General features: G+C 47.0%; 1 protein-coding gene across 2 annotated transcripts in view; it reads right to left on the bottom strand.

Moving 5' to 3' along the window:
* The window catches only part of arhgef18b (rho/rac guanine nucleotide exchange factor (GEF) 18b), a 37697-nt gene that overhangs the window by 3712 nt on the left and 18771 nt on the right, over positions 1 to 15214 (bottom strand). For both annotated transcript variants that reach the window (XM_084920982.1, XM_084920984.1), the window contains 20 exons: positions 15025 to 15070; positions 13295 to 13499; positions 12631 to 12737; positions 11563 to 11703; positions 10989 to 11239; positions 10789 to 10914; positions 10572 to 10689; positions 10241 to 10495; positions 10068 to 10144; positions 9706 to 9884; positions 9507 to 9580; positions 9203 to 9388; positions 8910 to 9059; positions 8528 to 8643; positions 6864 to 6926; positions 6660 to 6707; positions 6261 to 6542; positions 5998 to 6147; positions 764 to 1091; positions 195 to 338 (listed from right to left, as the gene is read on the bottom strand). In XM_084920982.1, the coding sequence (XP_084777108.1) occupies positions 195 to 338; positions 764 to 1091; positions 5998 to 6147; positions 6261 to 6542; positions 6660 to 6707; positions 6864 to 6926; positions 8528 to 8643; positions 8910 to 9059; positions 9203 to 9388; positions 9507 to 9580; positions 9706 to 9884; positions 10068 to 10144; positions 10241 to 10495; positions 10572 to 10689; positions 10789 to 10914; positions 10989 to 11239; positions 11563 to 11703; positions 12631 to 12737; positions 13295 to 13499; positions 15025 to 15070 (3046 nt within the window). The remainder of the gene's footprint in view (positions 1 to 194; positions 339 to 763; positions 1092 to 5997; positions 6148 to 6260; positions 6543 to 6659; positions 6708 to 6863; positions 6927 to 8527; positions 8644 to 8909; positions 9060 to 9202; positions 9389 to 9506; positions 9581 to 9705; positions 9885 to 10067; positions 10145 to 10240; positions 10496 to 10571; positions 10690 to 10788; positions 10915 to 10988; positions 11240 to 11562; positions 11704 to 12630; positions 12738 to 13294; positions 13500 to 15024; positions 15071 to 15214) is intronic.

Genomic DNA, 15214 nt, shown 5'->3' with positions numbered 1-15214 from the left:
TGTTTACACAGGGTGAGGCTGGGCATGCAGACTTTAGAGAGGAATGTGACTGGGTGGGGTCAGGTTTGCCCAGGTGGAGAACGCAACTCTTTTGTTTGCCTCTATGAGAACCAAGATTAATAATGCAGCAGGCAAAGACGGACGAGAGGAGATTGTGTTTGAGTTCGTCTGATTGAGCGCGTGCGCAGCGATACCTGCGTGGTGATGCTGGGTGTGCGACTGAGGAGGGGCCAATATCGGGACCTGCTGGTGGGGGCTGACGGAGCGCTTGACCTTGTGGGCGTTGTCCTCTTTGGTGGAAAGCTTCAGTGGGAGCACCTGCTTCATGTCCAGCGAGGCTGCGGGGAGACCGAGGGAGGGGACGGGGAGCAGAGGGATCAGATTAGATGAGGCCACTGTTTGATAAGCCTGACCCAGTGAAGACTGCCAATGTGATTCTAATGAGACTGATCAGGCCGAGCGCAGGTCAGGCAAGAAAAATCCATTTTAACAGAGAGTCTGCTGCACTGATTAACATCACCTACGGGAGGGAGAGACTTAAAGCCTAATGGCCTACATCCAACACCCAGAGTGCTTTGCTAAAAAAGCACCTGAGCTTCACAAACTGCTCTGAGTAAACTCTCACGAGTGTGAGCAAAAGACGACCCGCACTGTGATCACCTAAAAAGGACTGCACTGTAGAGTATTTACACCTGTGGCCATTTAATATCAAGTCTGCAAGTGCTGGAATTTCTGATGAGCGGTCACGATCCCGACGCCTCACCGGTGCTGTCGGTGCGATGCGAAGCTTTGCCGCTCTTGCTTCCTTTCCCTTTGCTGCTGTTGATTGCTGCCAGCTTGGTGGGGATCTGCTGCTGAACCCCGACCGGCTTGTGCAGCTGGTTGGTGGTGCTGAAGAGATGGAGCGGCACCTCCGTCTTTAGCGGCAAAGTCGAGGAGCCCGTCTCACGTCGCGCTATCACCTCGGGACGCTCCGGATAGTCGGCTTGTGCCACGGACATGCTGCCACGCACCAGCGGCTTCGGAGGCAAGTCGGCGGACCCGGAGGACATGAGGAGATCTCCATTTAGACTTCCAGAAAGGGGAGCCACCTGCAGGACAGGAAAGAACGGGTTATTCTTAAGGTGGACTTTTAAGCTCATTCTCCATATCGATGCATCGATTCAATTTAGAATCACAGTTGCAAATGTTTGCACAGCCCGTGTGTGTGTGTGCATGAGAACACAACTGCAAACAGCTGCAGAGAATACACAGATCGCACGCCATAAATCGTCTGCCCTCTGTAATGGCAGGGTGTCATCAAATCTGCTGAGGCGCTGGGTATTTACGGGCTAAAGAGGGAATCGGAAACACATTGGACTCTTGCTGAGCATGCATTTTGGTACATCTGCTGCAAGCGTTTGATTCCCCCCCAAAGCTGCTTGAGGACAATGCACACAGAGACACAGACACAGAAAATCAGAAACATAAAACCCTTAATAATCCGCGAGCACACAAAGGCGTGTCGAACAAAACGAACAGGACTGCTAAACAAGCAGGCGAACAAGAAAACGGCTCCGGTGACATGAGCGGATAATAGAAATCGCATTTTCCACTTAATTACTAGAAGGGAGGAAAGACGATCTCGAGGCCGAGTCAACATTAGCGTCCGAGTTGCATTCAGTGAGACTGACCAGCAGGATTTCTGCAACAATGCAGTGATGTGGTGTTTGTGTTAACAATCCCACAAGTTTCATCGCCACAAAGGCTCCTTTCAGCGCACTTTTGTAAGAAATACACAACCAAACTTTGCTAATCCCCCTCTGCAGCACTGTGACCCAGTTATGGTGGAGAATGATATTTATCTGACATTATATAAGAAGTCAAAGAACAACGGGCCGACTACGAATCAGCCAGAAGGGGTTAACTCTTCACCGTTCCTCTTACGTGATAATGATGATGATAATAATAGACAGGAAATCTTTGGGGATTACTACGATGGTCTTAATTATAAAAATAAACGAATAGCCTTCCTCTAAACAGTGTTTAATGTTGTAATAATATCAACATCAGTTTCTCTGTGACCAAAGCTAAAGCCTGGCATCAGCCTGTCTGCGAGCAGTCCACGTGCAACATGATTGATGCTGCTGCTGAGCACTTCCTGTGGTGATGGGGAACGCCTGACTGAAGGCAGACTCATCTGAACGCTCTCGTGTGCAGGCTGTAGCTTCCTCTAGCCGAGACAGTGAAGGGCCCTCTGTGGGCAAAGTCTCCACTCATCCTTTCTTGACCCCTCGGTTTTGCTTCTTCTCCGTAATTTTTCCTCTTTCGGCACTCGCTCATCTCGGCACACAGATCCTTCATTGTTCCCACAACAAGGTGATCTGCTTTAAGCGACGCAAACAGCAGGTTTCCAGGGCAGTAAACCGCGCATGAGCTGCCGAGCACAAAGAGCTCTGACTGACAGCACATAAACAATTAGCACTGGCTGCCTTCCAGAGGGTACTGCTAATGGTGGGTTTGGACTAGCTGATTATAGAGCCAGGTTCCTCTCAGCCTGCGTATTCCCATATCATAATGTATCCACGAACCCTGCACATAGACTTCTATATGCTGACAACACCAGCTCGGGGCTTTTAGCCGGGAGTAATTCATGTGTTGAACAGTGACGTTAAAAATGTTTTTTATGGTTAATTTGCAGCTCTGATCCAGGCTGAAGTCACAAGATTAGCAGGCAAAACACGTTTAATCCAAAATCAAATTGCACCTAAGTAAATCCTACAGTTCCTGAATGTGGTACAACTCAGAGAAAGCACCATGTTGGAACACGGTGTTTCACAGCAGCACAAAATTATTAGGCAACATTTTTTCTTAATGCCTGATGAATCTCTTAAGTCTCGCATCAATCAAAAGATCAAACATTTCCATCTTTTCCACTCAGCACAAGTTTTAGACTTCAGTCGATTCTCTACAAATAATAACAAACATGTGGAGGAACTTCAACCCATTTATGACATTTCAGTCACTCGCCGGCTGCAGAGAAAGAAAGCAGCCGTGTCTGTTTGGCTTTTAGACGCCGTTTTCACACAGACAACATCTCCTTACACCAACAATGATCAATACACTGCAGCTTTATCAATAACATGTCACAGCCTGTTATTACCTTAAAGATCCTCATTAATCCCAAAAAAGCAACTTTCTCCAAGACTCCAGTAAAAGTACTTTGAATGTAAAACAGTACTTTCCTCTCTCAGAGCAAATGATTCACTTGGAGTAATTTGCCAATATTGTGGTTAAAGACTGAACAGTACTGCACACAGCGTACAGCTAACAGGTGGGAATAGCTACAGTGACAGATGGCTCAGAGAAAATATCAGCCCTCGAGCGCAGTGCTCAGCTCCACAAAGCAACTGCTAGCAGCTGATTATAGAAGAACCCAGAAACAGGCCTTTAGGTTTCTGTGCACATGGTGAGGTGTTGATGAGTGTTTACTGCGAGCTTCACAGAAACACACTGAGACCAAAGCAATTAATATCAGGCTGGAGGCTAAAGCCAAAGAGCAACAAGAACTTTTACTTTGTTTTTTCATTTGCAGACTTTATGTTTTAGTCACATTTGTGTGTCTTCACATAATCATAGAGGATCTAAATAACACCGTTATGCATGTTTGGCTCCTAATTATTCCACCTTTGTGCTTTCATGCTCACTCTTAGTTGCTCCTGTTGTCTCGCACTGCCCTTTACGTCACATTTTTAGGTACACCCATTCAGCTGCTCGTGAAACAACTGGTGCATGGAGCAATTTGGCCAACTGTTTCTTGATCTGCCGCTCATGTTGTTTACGTTCACTTAAACCTAAAAATCGAGATGTAACCTCAGCAACGCTTGGCTTTTATGACCTTCCAATCACAAGAGTAATGAGCAATCAGACCACAGCCAACCCAAATCCCGGGGCCAACTACGATCAGACGAGATGACACAGATCAAAGAGGAAAATGCTCTCTTCAGTCAGAACATGTCAAAGCCTGCACGGTCGTTGCTCACGTATGTTAAGAAATGCACACACAGAAGCATGTCTCTTTTTATGAGTCTAATCAAAGCTCTCTGCGATTGCTGATGAGTCCTAATTTTGGTTGGTGGCAGATAAATGTCTGTTGATATCAACTTGGCCAGGAGCCTGGAACAGATCCTGCGGGTGTAGCTAATGAAAAGACCGTTTGATGTGTTTGACACAGAGGGAGAAGAAACCACTTCCAAATCTCTCCAAACAACAGCCAAGAAAGTCCCAGCCAACAGCATAGAACTGAAACCCATAGACGCTGCACGTATGTACAAAATGCACGCACAAAGACTGATTACATAGGTTGTAAGTGTGATGTAGGTCAGGTCTCATCTTGCAGTTCATGCAACAAACTTCACAGAAACCTTTTTCACCGTCACCGAGGCCTCTATAATTAGAAGAGGATTACTCATGACAGAGGATTAGGTCAGTTCACCCAGAGGCTCTGCTGCTTCATCAGAGCAGGGGATGTGGTTCTCCTGGAGCCACTGTGAAGTACTCCAGATATAACTCACAGTCAAAGGCCTCTGCAGCTTGTAATGAGATGATAACTGCAATAATTCACATCAGCTGGTTATGTTTGTGTACTCCTGAGTCTAGATGTTAACTGAGGTCTGGGGCATTAAAAAGGTTCCTAACATGAAATCTGTGAGAATGCACGAGGGCAAAGGTCACCGTGTGAAGCTGAGCAAAGTTACAGACGATAAGAATTTTAAAAAAGAGCTCTGTAGCGCTTTTTGGGACGTGTCTGGGCGTGAATGAACAGCGTCGTGTCAGCTGACAGTCACTCAGCATGGTATGCAGGCTGGAGACGCTGGCCAATCAGCAGAGAGGGACTTATGACATAACTATAGATTGCAATCAGACAGAAATACATGCATATGAGCCCCTGTAACAGCACCAATGGTTTACAGTCAGACTTGAGTAATTGCAGTCCAGTGACGGTGAAACACTGTGCTGCAGTCAGAGTCATCACAACATCATTAGGTGTGTTTTGCATTGGAAAAAGGCAGCACGCACATGTGACGTGCTGGTAGCTTTTCACATTCACGCTGTAATATTAGTATTTGAAATTAGCTTTAGGTATTTCTAGTGGCTGTGAAAGAGCTTGAGCCAACACATCGCACTGTTACATAAATCATAACACTTTTTCAGGTAAGCAGGACTCTTTACAACCAGGACCCAGAGCGTGCAGTGAGTCCCGGGTCTGCGCTGAGCTGTGTCAGAGTGAATGTGGCGGCGCTCTGTTCATGGATTCATAAAGCTTTGCTGTATCAGCTACAAATGAACTAAGTAAATTCAAAGTACGTGATTCAGGCGCTGATTATAAATGCTCTATCCACTGAGATTTTTTTCTTTGACAAACAGATAAAATCTGTGTCAAGACAAAAGTTGCTGGTGCACACAGACACCCATCCACCCCACTAAGCTGTAATTGGTTGTTGCAGACCTTTGAAAACACTAAAGGCTGATATTAAGTAGCTCCTTGACAGATTTGTTAGCATCGGGCATGAAATTACAGTCAGTGGCTCTTTCTCAGAACTGCTCTCCCATGAAGTTCACAATGCAACGCATTGTAGCGTAAGGAGAGGAAGCATAAGCAAAGACGAGAGCGGCTGGGGGGTAAGGAGATGAAGCACACAGAGGTGTGTTTTCAACCGTCAGTGTAACATCAGCCCGTCTATGACACTGATGCTTCTCCCACTCGTAGGAGACCTGATAAGCAACTAAAAAAAGGGTCCTGTGGCAGCTTCTTCATGTTTCCACTGTAACTGTAAGTGATGAAGAGAGAAAGGGCATTCTGCACACGGACACACTAATGAACCATCATGCAAAAGCAAGCACAAAGAAATTAAATGCTTCAAATCAAATGCATGCAACACATGTGAGCCCGTAATACATCATAACAATAACAACAGTAAATGTGGCCATATGTGGCCACCAGCACGGGTGCCCCACCTCAATGGTCTTCCTCTTGATCTTCTTCTGGTGTTCCAGGCGTTCCTTTTCTTTCTCCACAGCTCTGGTGGACTCTCTCAGTCTCTCCAGGTCCTGCTGGTACGTCTCCCTCTGCATGTCCAACTCCTCCTTCTCTTTTGCCAGTTGCTCCTGCGTAACAAGAAGTGATGCTGCAGCTTAGGCTTTGTTAAATATAAGCTCAGCAAGTTTAGTCTTCAGCAAACAGAAAGCCAAACGTAACTGTCCTGCAGAGAGCACCTCACCTCCGTCCTCCTGCACTCCTCCTCTCTTTGTCGTAGCCTGGCCTCGGTAGCCTCCACCTGCTGGCGGTGCCTCTCCCTCTCCTTCTCCCAGCGCTGCTGCTCCTGCCGGTGCTGCGACTGCAGCTTGTGGAGGCTGGCCAGCTCCTCTCTCTGCAAGGCCAGAGTCCGCTGCTTCTCCTGCTCCAGGAGCACGTTCCCCTTGTGGCGGCCGGGCAGGGAGGCCCGCTCCGTCAGCGAGGCCCGCTGCAGCTCGATCTGACTGTCCTGCTGCGAAACGATGGCCTGAAGAGACACACGAGACCAGGTGAAACAACAAAAACGTCGCAGACGATGATGAGCAGCTGAGATGTTATTACATACTAATGCATTTCATTTATAGAGTGAAGGGCAGACTTTTACCTCCAGACTGTAGAGCCTCTGTGAGAGCATCAGCACTCTGTCAAAGAACTAGAGTGCAAAGAACAGACAAGGTCAGCACGCTCAAATATCCACAACACAACATTTTACTGGGTTAATAAACATCTCATGGCTCCAGCCGGCACGACTGCGAGCATCAAAGCTGACATTGTTGCGTAGCTGAGAGATAAGAGGCGAGACGCTTACTTCAGCCTCTGGGAACGAGTCGGACCAGATGCGATTCCATCGGGCAGGAGAGCTCTCGTCGACCTGAGAGACACACAGCGAGGCCATCATACTGCAGCGCTGCACATCATGTACAGTACAATATAAAATATGACCTCAGCACTGAATTATTTAATTTCAGTTTAGTAGAATTAATTTTGTGAAAAAATCCAAAAGTGATTCCAGGAAACAGCCGTGAAAAACGAATAATAACGTTTAATAAAAGACGAAAACCAAAACGTGTGAAGTATTAGTCGGTATGTTGGTTTTTATTTTTATTTCAGTTGTTTTTAGGTGATTTGATGCTGTTTTATCTTGTTTTTGTTTTAATATAGGGCTGATTTATTTTTATGTTTTATGTGTTTTATTTATTTATTTTGCTGTTTTCTGTTATTGTAGGGTCTCTCTCCCCTCTATTGAGGACATCTACACCACACGCTGCATTCGCAAAGCCACCGGCATTGTGGCTGATCGGACACACCCCTCTCACACACTCTTCACACTCCTGCCATCTGGAAAAAGGTACTGAAGCATTCGGGCACACACATCCAGACTGTGCAACAGCTTTTTTCCACAAGCCATCCGTCTCCTCAGCAAAAAGGGACTGACTGATAACACACACACACACACACACACACACACACACACACACACACACACACACACACACACACACACAGATTATCACTCAGCTTAACTCAACTACCTCAAAACATTGAGACTGGACTGACTAATCAACACAGGCGCAAACACACTGACCTACACCACCAAACCATCGCACACACCACCCTGTAAATGCTCTTTTGCACAATATTATTACTGGACTTTTTGCACTAACTTCTTACTTCCTAATTTTTGCTGCTACACTAAGGAATGTTTACTGTTCCTCCACTACCTCAACTCATCATCACAAAACCTTATTATTATGTTACGTTGTGATTTTCTGTCACTTTGCTGCTCTTGTTTGCACATTTGCACGTGCACTGTGTTGTCTGCTGTCTGATAACAAAAAAAAAAAAAAAGTCTTCCTTAGATAGTTTTTTTTTTTTGTTAATTTATGTTGTAATTATGTTAGGTCAGTCTGTCTTGTCTCTGCTAACCAGCTAACTAGGCCTCTTAGTTAGCTAGTTTAGTGTTTTCTGTTAATTTATGTTGTAAATTTATGTTGCATGTAGCACCTTGGTCCTGGAGGAACGTTGTTTCGCTTCACTGTGTACTAACTGTATATGGTTGAAGTGACAATAAAGCCAACTTGACTTGACTTCTATTGTTTTAACTTATTTTCTGTACAGCACTTTGTTCCTGTGCTGGGTATTTTAAAGTGCTTTATAAATAAAATTGGATTGGATTGGTATTTCACACTCAGAGCACTGAACCTGAACCACAAACTGAAGTCTGCTGGCTCTGCTGTCCAGGAGAGACATTTACTGGAATCAAATGAATGTTCAGAGAATTTGTTTATCGAGGTTTCATCTATGTAGAAACAGATGAAGTCACCTGCAAGCACGTGGAAGTTTCCAGAGGACTTGCTCTGGTTCTTACTATTTACAGGAAATAACACCGACTCATCCCGAGAAGAGTGTGTGTGTGTGTGTGTGTGTGTGTGTGTGTGTGTGTGTGTGTGTGTGCGCGCGCTCGCGTCCTACCGTCTGCTCCAGGGCGTGGCTGCCACAGAGGTCTTTCAGCTGAGGGTCAGAGCTGGCTCTTTGACTCCTGTCTCTGTTTCTGGACTCGCCAGAAAAGTTCTTCTTCACACTGCCATCTGGCACACACACACACACACACACACACACACACACACACACGGTGACATTAACAAATCACAAACGCTCAGGGGGAAAGAAACTGACCGGCAAACGGTCATAATCTGAAAGAGTTTCACAGAGACTTCACACATACAACCAGATTTGTGTGTAAACTGTCCCCACAGATTTATTTATTTCGTTTTGTTTATACATGTTTATTTATCTGTACTGTACGTGTGACGTAAAACAGACTTCTTTGCGGCTCGCGGTGTGCTGGACTCACTCTTGTTGAAGATGGCGGGGCTGCTGTCGTAGCCCCCAAAGGTGTCGGCTCGCCTGGGCAGAACCCCAGAGCCGCTTCCTTCCTCCCACCTGGCGGGTGCAGGAGGCCCCTCCCTCACTCCAGACTGCAGCAGGTTCTGAAGGTTCTCCACTGAAGCCAAAACAAATCAATAATATTACAACCTACTAATTTATGCAGCAGCTGAGAGAGGAGAACGCATGTGTGTGTGAATGTCATTTAATTCCCTTTGAAACTTGGACAGATGCACGTATTGTCATGCGGCCTAGTCCTACCCTCAGTGATAGCTCCTTTGAGCAGGACCTCCCCCTGCTGGAGGTCTGAGAAGTCTCCTCGAAGCAGAAGTCTGGAGCGCGCCGCTGCGTCTTCCAGCCCTGCCACAGACTCGGCCATGTCGGCAAACAGCTGAAGCTTCTCGGTCAGCGCCTGCGTGATCACTGCATCCTTCTGGCTTAGCCGTTCTACAGTTGGGAAGCATGACACAGAAGACTCGTTCCAGGACAAGCTTTAATATTCTAGACTTCTAGATAGTTGAAGGGTAAGACAACACACGAGCACCACCTTGTGGCCTCCAGTTACCTCGAAATTCTTTAAACCTGGAAGCTCGCGCCTCTTCTTCCTCACTGAACAGCCTTTCCTCAGTGTGAGGGCAGCTAATGGGGGAGAAGACAGGAGCCAGATGAGGAAAGGATCCTGGCTTTGATTGAGGTGTGTGAACACTTTCTTTGGATTAGCCCGAGTGATAAACAGATGCGTGTTTGTGTGTTGCTGCAGCTACCTCTCTGCAGCTTGTCGTATTTGCGTCATCCATGAGTTTCGCTCCTCCTTCGAGGCGGTGTGGATCTCATACATCTCCGGCTCATTGGAAGAGGCACAGATAAGAAACATGGCTTTCTCCTCGTGGGCAACCTCCCTGACTATGAGCTTCTGGAGAGAGATAACTGACGGCTTGTTATCCTGGGAGGACCAGAAGAACAAAAGAGAGGAGGGGGCGGAAACGAGAATGAGAGCTGAACCGATGAATTTACAAACCTGTCGCCCAGCACAGCAGAATTCTGCTCCTTCTTACGGTTTCCAAAACACACCGAGCACATTTCTCTTTGATGCCGGTTTATTTTTCATAGACACCGACGTACTCACCACTGCAGCAAATACATATTTCTGATCTTTTTCTTGCAGCAAAAGCAACACATCTGACAGCAGCACGGCAAGAATATCTAAAGGAAGAGCAACAGAAATGACAGATTATTGATTTATAGAACCAGGACACGTGCACAGGCAGCAGAGGAGTCATAGTTTTATTATGTGATAACCTTTGAGTCTGCCTGAAGCAGCTCTCCAGCTGACTGTGCCCTCATGAAGCAGCCGTCTCCGGCCCGGCGCGAGGTCCTCCCTCCGAAAGACACGACCGTCTTTGAATTTCCCCTGTGCCTTCGGCTCCATCCTGTTGTGTATGTCTCTGAGCCTGGAGCTCTTCTCGTGGAGATTAACCAACGTGTCCACCCGTACGATGGTGTCTTTGATCAGACCCAGCGCCCGACTCAAATCCACATGCTCGTCCGTACCAGCTAGGAATGAGGAAGGAATGATTAAACACAGCGAAGTCATTCTGGGCAGTAACTGCGATCTACGGAGCAGAAATACCTTCAGTGTTGTGAAGAATGCGCTCAACTAGCACCGGGTACTTTGTAATCCGCTGTGTCACCAATAAAATACACTCAGTCACTCCGAGCCGCCGCACAATAGACAGGTGACTGATTTTCTGAAAGAACAAAAGCAGAAATATTTGATTTAACGCCGCACGGTAACCAACGCCTCTTTAATGTGACATGATGCAGCTAATTCTGTGTCTGCATCGTACTCGGATGATGTTTTGGAACTTTTTGTTGTTTTGCAGCTGATCTTTGTAGTAGCTGACAGCTTCAGGGTGGTGACTGCAGAAATCTCCATAGCTGTCCTTCATCTTCTCTCCGATTTCACCTGAGAACTGGACAAAGAAGAAACGTCAGCTCTGTCGCTGAGAAAGTCGATGGTGGGCATCAGCGTGCGTCTCCTCCATACCTGTGCGATCAGGACGTCTGCCAGTTTGTTGATGGTGTAGTTCCTGTCGCTGGGCGGGACGAGGCTTTCTCGCCGCCGCTCTTTGAGACGAGACAGGAAGTTTGTGTGAAGGTCGAGGAGGTTTTCCAAGCGGGGAAACAGACCGTCCAGCCTTCCTGCGTCCATCTGGAGGTTCTCCTTCAACTCCCGGACGTAGACGCGCAGCATGATCTTCAGAGTCCTCACATGATGCATCTCTGTCTGCATCAGCTCTACAGGACGACATACGCATGTTCTGTAATGCACGTGTGTGTGTCGTGCATTGCAGTGCACTGAGGTGCTGGATGTTGCGTAAAGCTCCTGGTTTTCCCCTCATCTACACACTCCGTTACATTTAGGCTTTTTAAACACACACATTTACACATTAAGGTTTATTTACAGCTCTCGCCGAATGAAATGTGCGATTCCAACTGTGTTACAGTTAAAGTGCACGGCCCAGTCAGCGTGCCTTTCAAAGCGCCGTCTGCACCCACTGATCCGCGCGACAGGCGGCTCACTGGCCGGACACGTACAGGAACAATGAAATCACACTTACCGTATATCACGTCTTGTCTCTTCGCCGTTTCTTTAGTGTGCTTTTTGAGATACTGCTGATCAACCGCCAAACTCCACGAGTCTGCCTCCAAATCCTGAGCATCAGACTCCAGATCGGCCCGCACAGCTGCATAGTGAGCATCTGAGGAGAGCAGCAGAGGCATCAGTCCTGCTCTGCTTTGTTGGTTATCATTATTTTGAAAAGGACTTCTGAATATTGCATGATGACACCTCAACATGTGCAGAATTTTATAAATAATGACGATTCCTAAATGATTGTTATTGTGCAGGGTCCCTGTTTAACAGCTCATCGTTCTGAACTAAAGGATTTCCCGTCGCCTAAATGAGACATTTACAGTTTATAAAATCATCAGCTCTGCCGAGACGACGCGCGGCCCTGTTTTCATCTTTTCAACGATCTGTAGCAACGTTGTGTCTCACTACAGGAAACTTGCTCGCCTCTGCCCGCTCGCACTCTGCAGAGGCGAGCAACACTAGTTCAGACACGCTACAGTCGCTTCCAGCAACGCCGAACCCGCGGCACACGCTATCATCAAGGTCGCTTTCCTCAAAGGGCCGATAACAAAAGTGTGACTCCACCTCAACAACGCATGACTCAAGATTTCCGCCCCTTTCATCAGTTATCTATGAGCACAGTGCATGCTGTGCTGTTCTTAATATCAGAGATAATATAGGTGATCATCCTCCATATTGATAACACAACTGTGAGGAAGAACAATCATCCTGCCCTGTCATACATTGTTAAAGCGTGGAATAAAACAATAAAGATGGGTATCGGCAGAAGCCCTTTCATAAATAAGCCCATAGAACAGACACGCTGGTCAGTCTCCAGCCTAGAATACAGGTCGAGGTCACTCCTGAACCCACAAGTCAAACCAGCAGGACACACAAAGCCCTGAAGGGGAGCTGTCGCTCGAGCAGGCAGCCCTCAGAAGACTCAGTCTGAGAAAAGCTGGTCAACAATTTCCCACTGATTCCAACTGAGACTGGAACGGTTATTCCACTAATTCCAGTTCAAGCCACATTTCAGTCACAGACAGCTGCTCACCTTCTACGATGATGGACTCGGTGGTCGAAGGAGCGAGGGAAATCGCGTCTTCATTGTAGCGTTTGGAGCGGGGAGTGTCCGTCTCATCCATCTCCCCAGGGAGGGATCTGAGGGAAGACAACCACAGGTCCAAGGTGGCATACATGGTGAAATGGAAACAACTTAATCCTGCTAGCAGCCAACACGTGCGTTTAAAGATCCAAAGTAGCAAATAAATCAAAGAAAGTAGAGAAAATCTTTCCTGATTTCTTCTTCTCCACTTACTGCGGCCCATCTCTCTTTCACTGCCCCCCCGTTACCGAGCCATGCAGCAGAAAAGCAGGCAGCTGCAAGCCGTCTACACTCAGCTTCACAGGGCGTCATATTAGAAGAGACAGCCTGCCTTTAAGTGTCGACTATAAAAACATCTTACGGTGGCAACGACAAAATATTGTTTGAGCTAAAGAGACGAGAATCTAAAAATATGAGACATTTACATACAGCAGAGCCTGCAAACATCTACAGTGCAGCAATATACGTTTAAGAGAAAGACTGCTCTGTGCTCGTCTGTGAATTTTTCAACTCAAAAAACAAAAAAAATCTCTTGAAAAGGAAACGAGTGAGAAAGTTTTTGAAAGAAAAAAAAAGGTTTTTCAGGGGAGAAGTGGATGAAGTCCATACTCACGCTGAACTATTGTTGTAATGAAGGTTGTAGCCAATGCTGGAGGTAGCAGCCGTGGAAGTGCTGGTGGCGAGGGCGGTTTGCGAAGCGCTAGATCCCAACGCACTAATGGTCATGCCTGGGCCACTGAACGAACCTCGATGGCCATCCAGGGCCTGAGATGCGGCCGGGCCTGGCTGATCCCACTCTCTGTCCCGGTCTTTTAGCGCTGGGGAAGAAAGACGAGAGACAGGTGACCGGATGCAATTAGAGGACGCAGAAGAGGAACATGAGGACAAACGAGGAGAGGAGAGAGAGAAAGGAGAAGATGACCAGCGAAGTGGAGCGGAGGAGGAGCTCTTCGTGTCCTGCCCGAGCCGACCCCAGTGCTTCCTCAGCCAGGATCGCGGCAGGGATCGGAAGAATCTGCAGGTGATCATGTCGCGGTGCATCAACATTCGCATCCCCACACGTCCAGACAGACCACACGAGGAGGCGGAGGACGCTTTGAAGGGTCCCTTTGTTTGGCAAGATCTTTTAGCAACCACCAGCTCCATTGCAAAGGTCTTCAAATCAGATGAGTGACTCACGGAGAAGTGCAATAATGCAAACTGAGCGAGGTCACCAGTGTAAACAATGAGCCGAGAACAGCGCGAACCCTGCTTTTACACGCAGCCCACGAGACCCTTCAAGCCCGAGCTCCTCAGTAGAAGTAACTTCTAGAAAGACGCACACCCTTTGATATTTCTCGCACTTTCTGATCCTTCACGCCTCCTCAATTCCTCCCTCTCTTGCTGATCTTCCTGACCCCCTGCACAAGCTACTGATTGGCTGGAGGCAAGACATGAGGCGAAACCAGGTGTGGGTGACAGGCCCCCAGCTGTTCACAAGAGAATAACAACTGCTACAGGAGATTAACTTAAGCTGCTGCCGCCGCCGCTCACGTCCCCCGTGGGTTCGCTCGCATGCAACCGGACCTGCTGCATGTTACAATTAGCGATGAGTGAGTTTTCCTAGGATGAATAAAAGCAAATGCATTTGTATCATAGTCAGCAAAGCCCATGAAAAGACCAAAACCACGTATATATTCATCCTGCTAAGCAGTATCGTCTGAGTACCACCGGGTGATTAGCCCCCTCAGCTGTACTCAGAGCACCGTTGCTCAGATTTAACACTTGCTTTTGAGAAACGACTTTAAAAAGACTAAAACGTGCAGCTTCACCCAGTCTTTTCTTTTCTTTCTAAAAGCTTTTGTTCAACAATGACGCCCTGTGGCCAAGAGTAAGATGAATGAGGTCAGAATGCACAGGTGACACTTGTGCAACGCTTCATAGCAGTATTAGTACAGCAGCTCTGTCTTTATATGAAGTCGGTACATAAACAACATTTCAAAATCACAGTTTGGACAAAAGGTAAACCAGAAGTAAATCTGACTGTTCTCAACGGTGGCTAATCATCACCTTCACCTACCGGCTGTTGGAGGCCAATCTCCCCTCCTATGCTCAGTGTGTAGGCGCACACACCACAGAGAAACAGACCAACATACACACAAACACACACACCAGAAAGAAATAGGACAAGTCCACCATCAGATGTGTTGAGGGTTCATGTTTTTAATCCTCTGGTGTGGCAACCAGCTTTCTAATTAGACATAAAGGGACTAAAGCCACCTTCTCAGCCATCGATGAACCCCCATAGTTACACTGATACTGTGTCAGTGGGATGTGCGAGCAGCACATCAGCGCTCTACTCACCGAGGTTAGGAGATCCTGATGAGCCGGTCTTCGGTAGCGTGTCTCTCTGCGTGGAGAAAATAAAGAAAGACGACATTTTTAAGGCCAGTTTCTCGTGCTTTTATCAAAAGAGTCAGATTATAAAATTATACAACATTGCACACAGTTAGTCTTTATTAACAAACTCATATCAGGCACAAGAACAGAGAAG

This window comes from Perissodus microlepis, chromosome 23 (assembly GCF_051167445.1).
Source record: "Perissodus microlepis isolate ML-2025 ecotype Zambia chromosome 23, ASM5116744v1, whole genome shotgun sequence".
Classification (NCBI taxonomy): domain Eukaryota; kingdom Metazoa; phylum Chordata; class Actinopteri; order Cichliformes; family Cichlidae; genus Perissodus; species Perissodus microlepis.
This window is presented reverse-complemented; position numbering and strand designations above follow the sequence as displayed.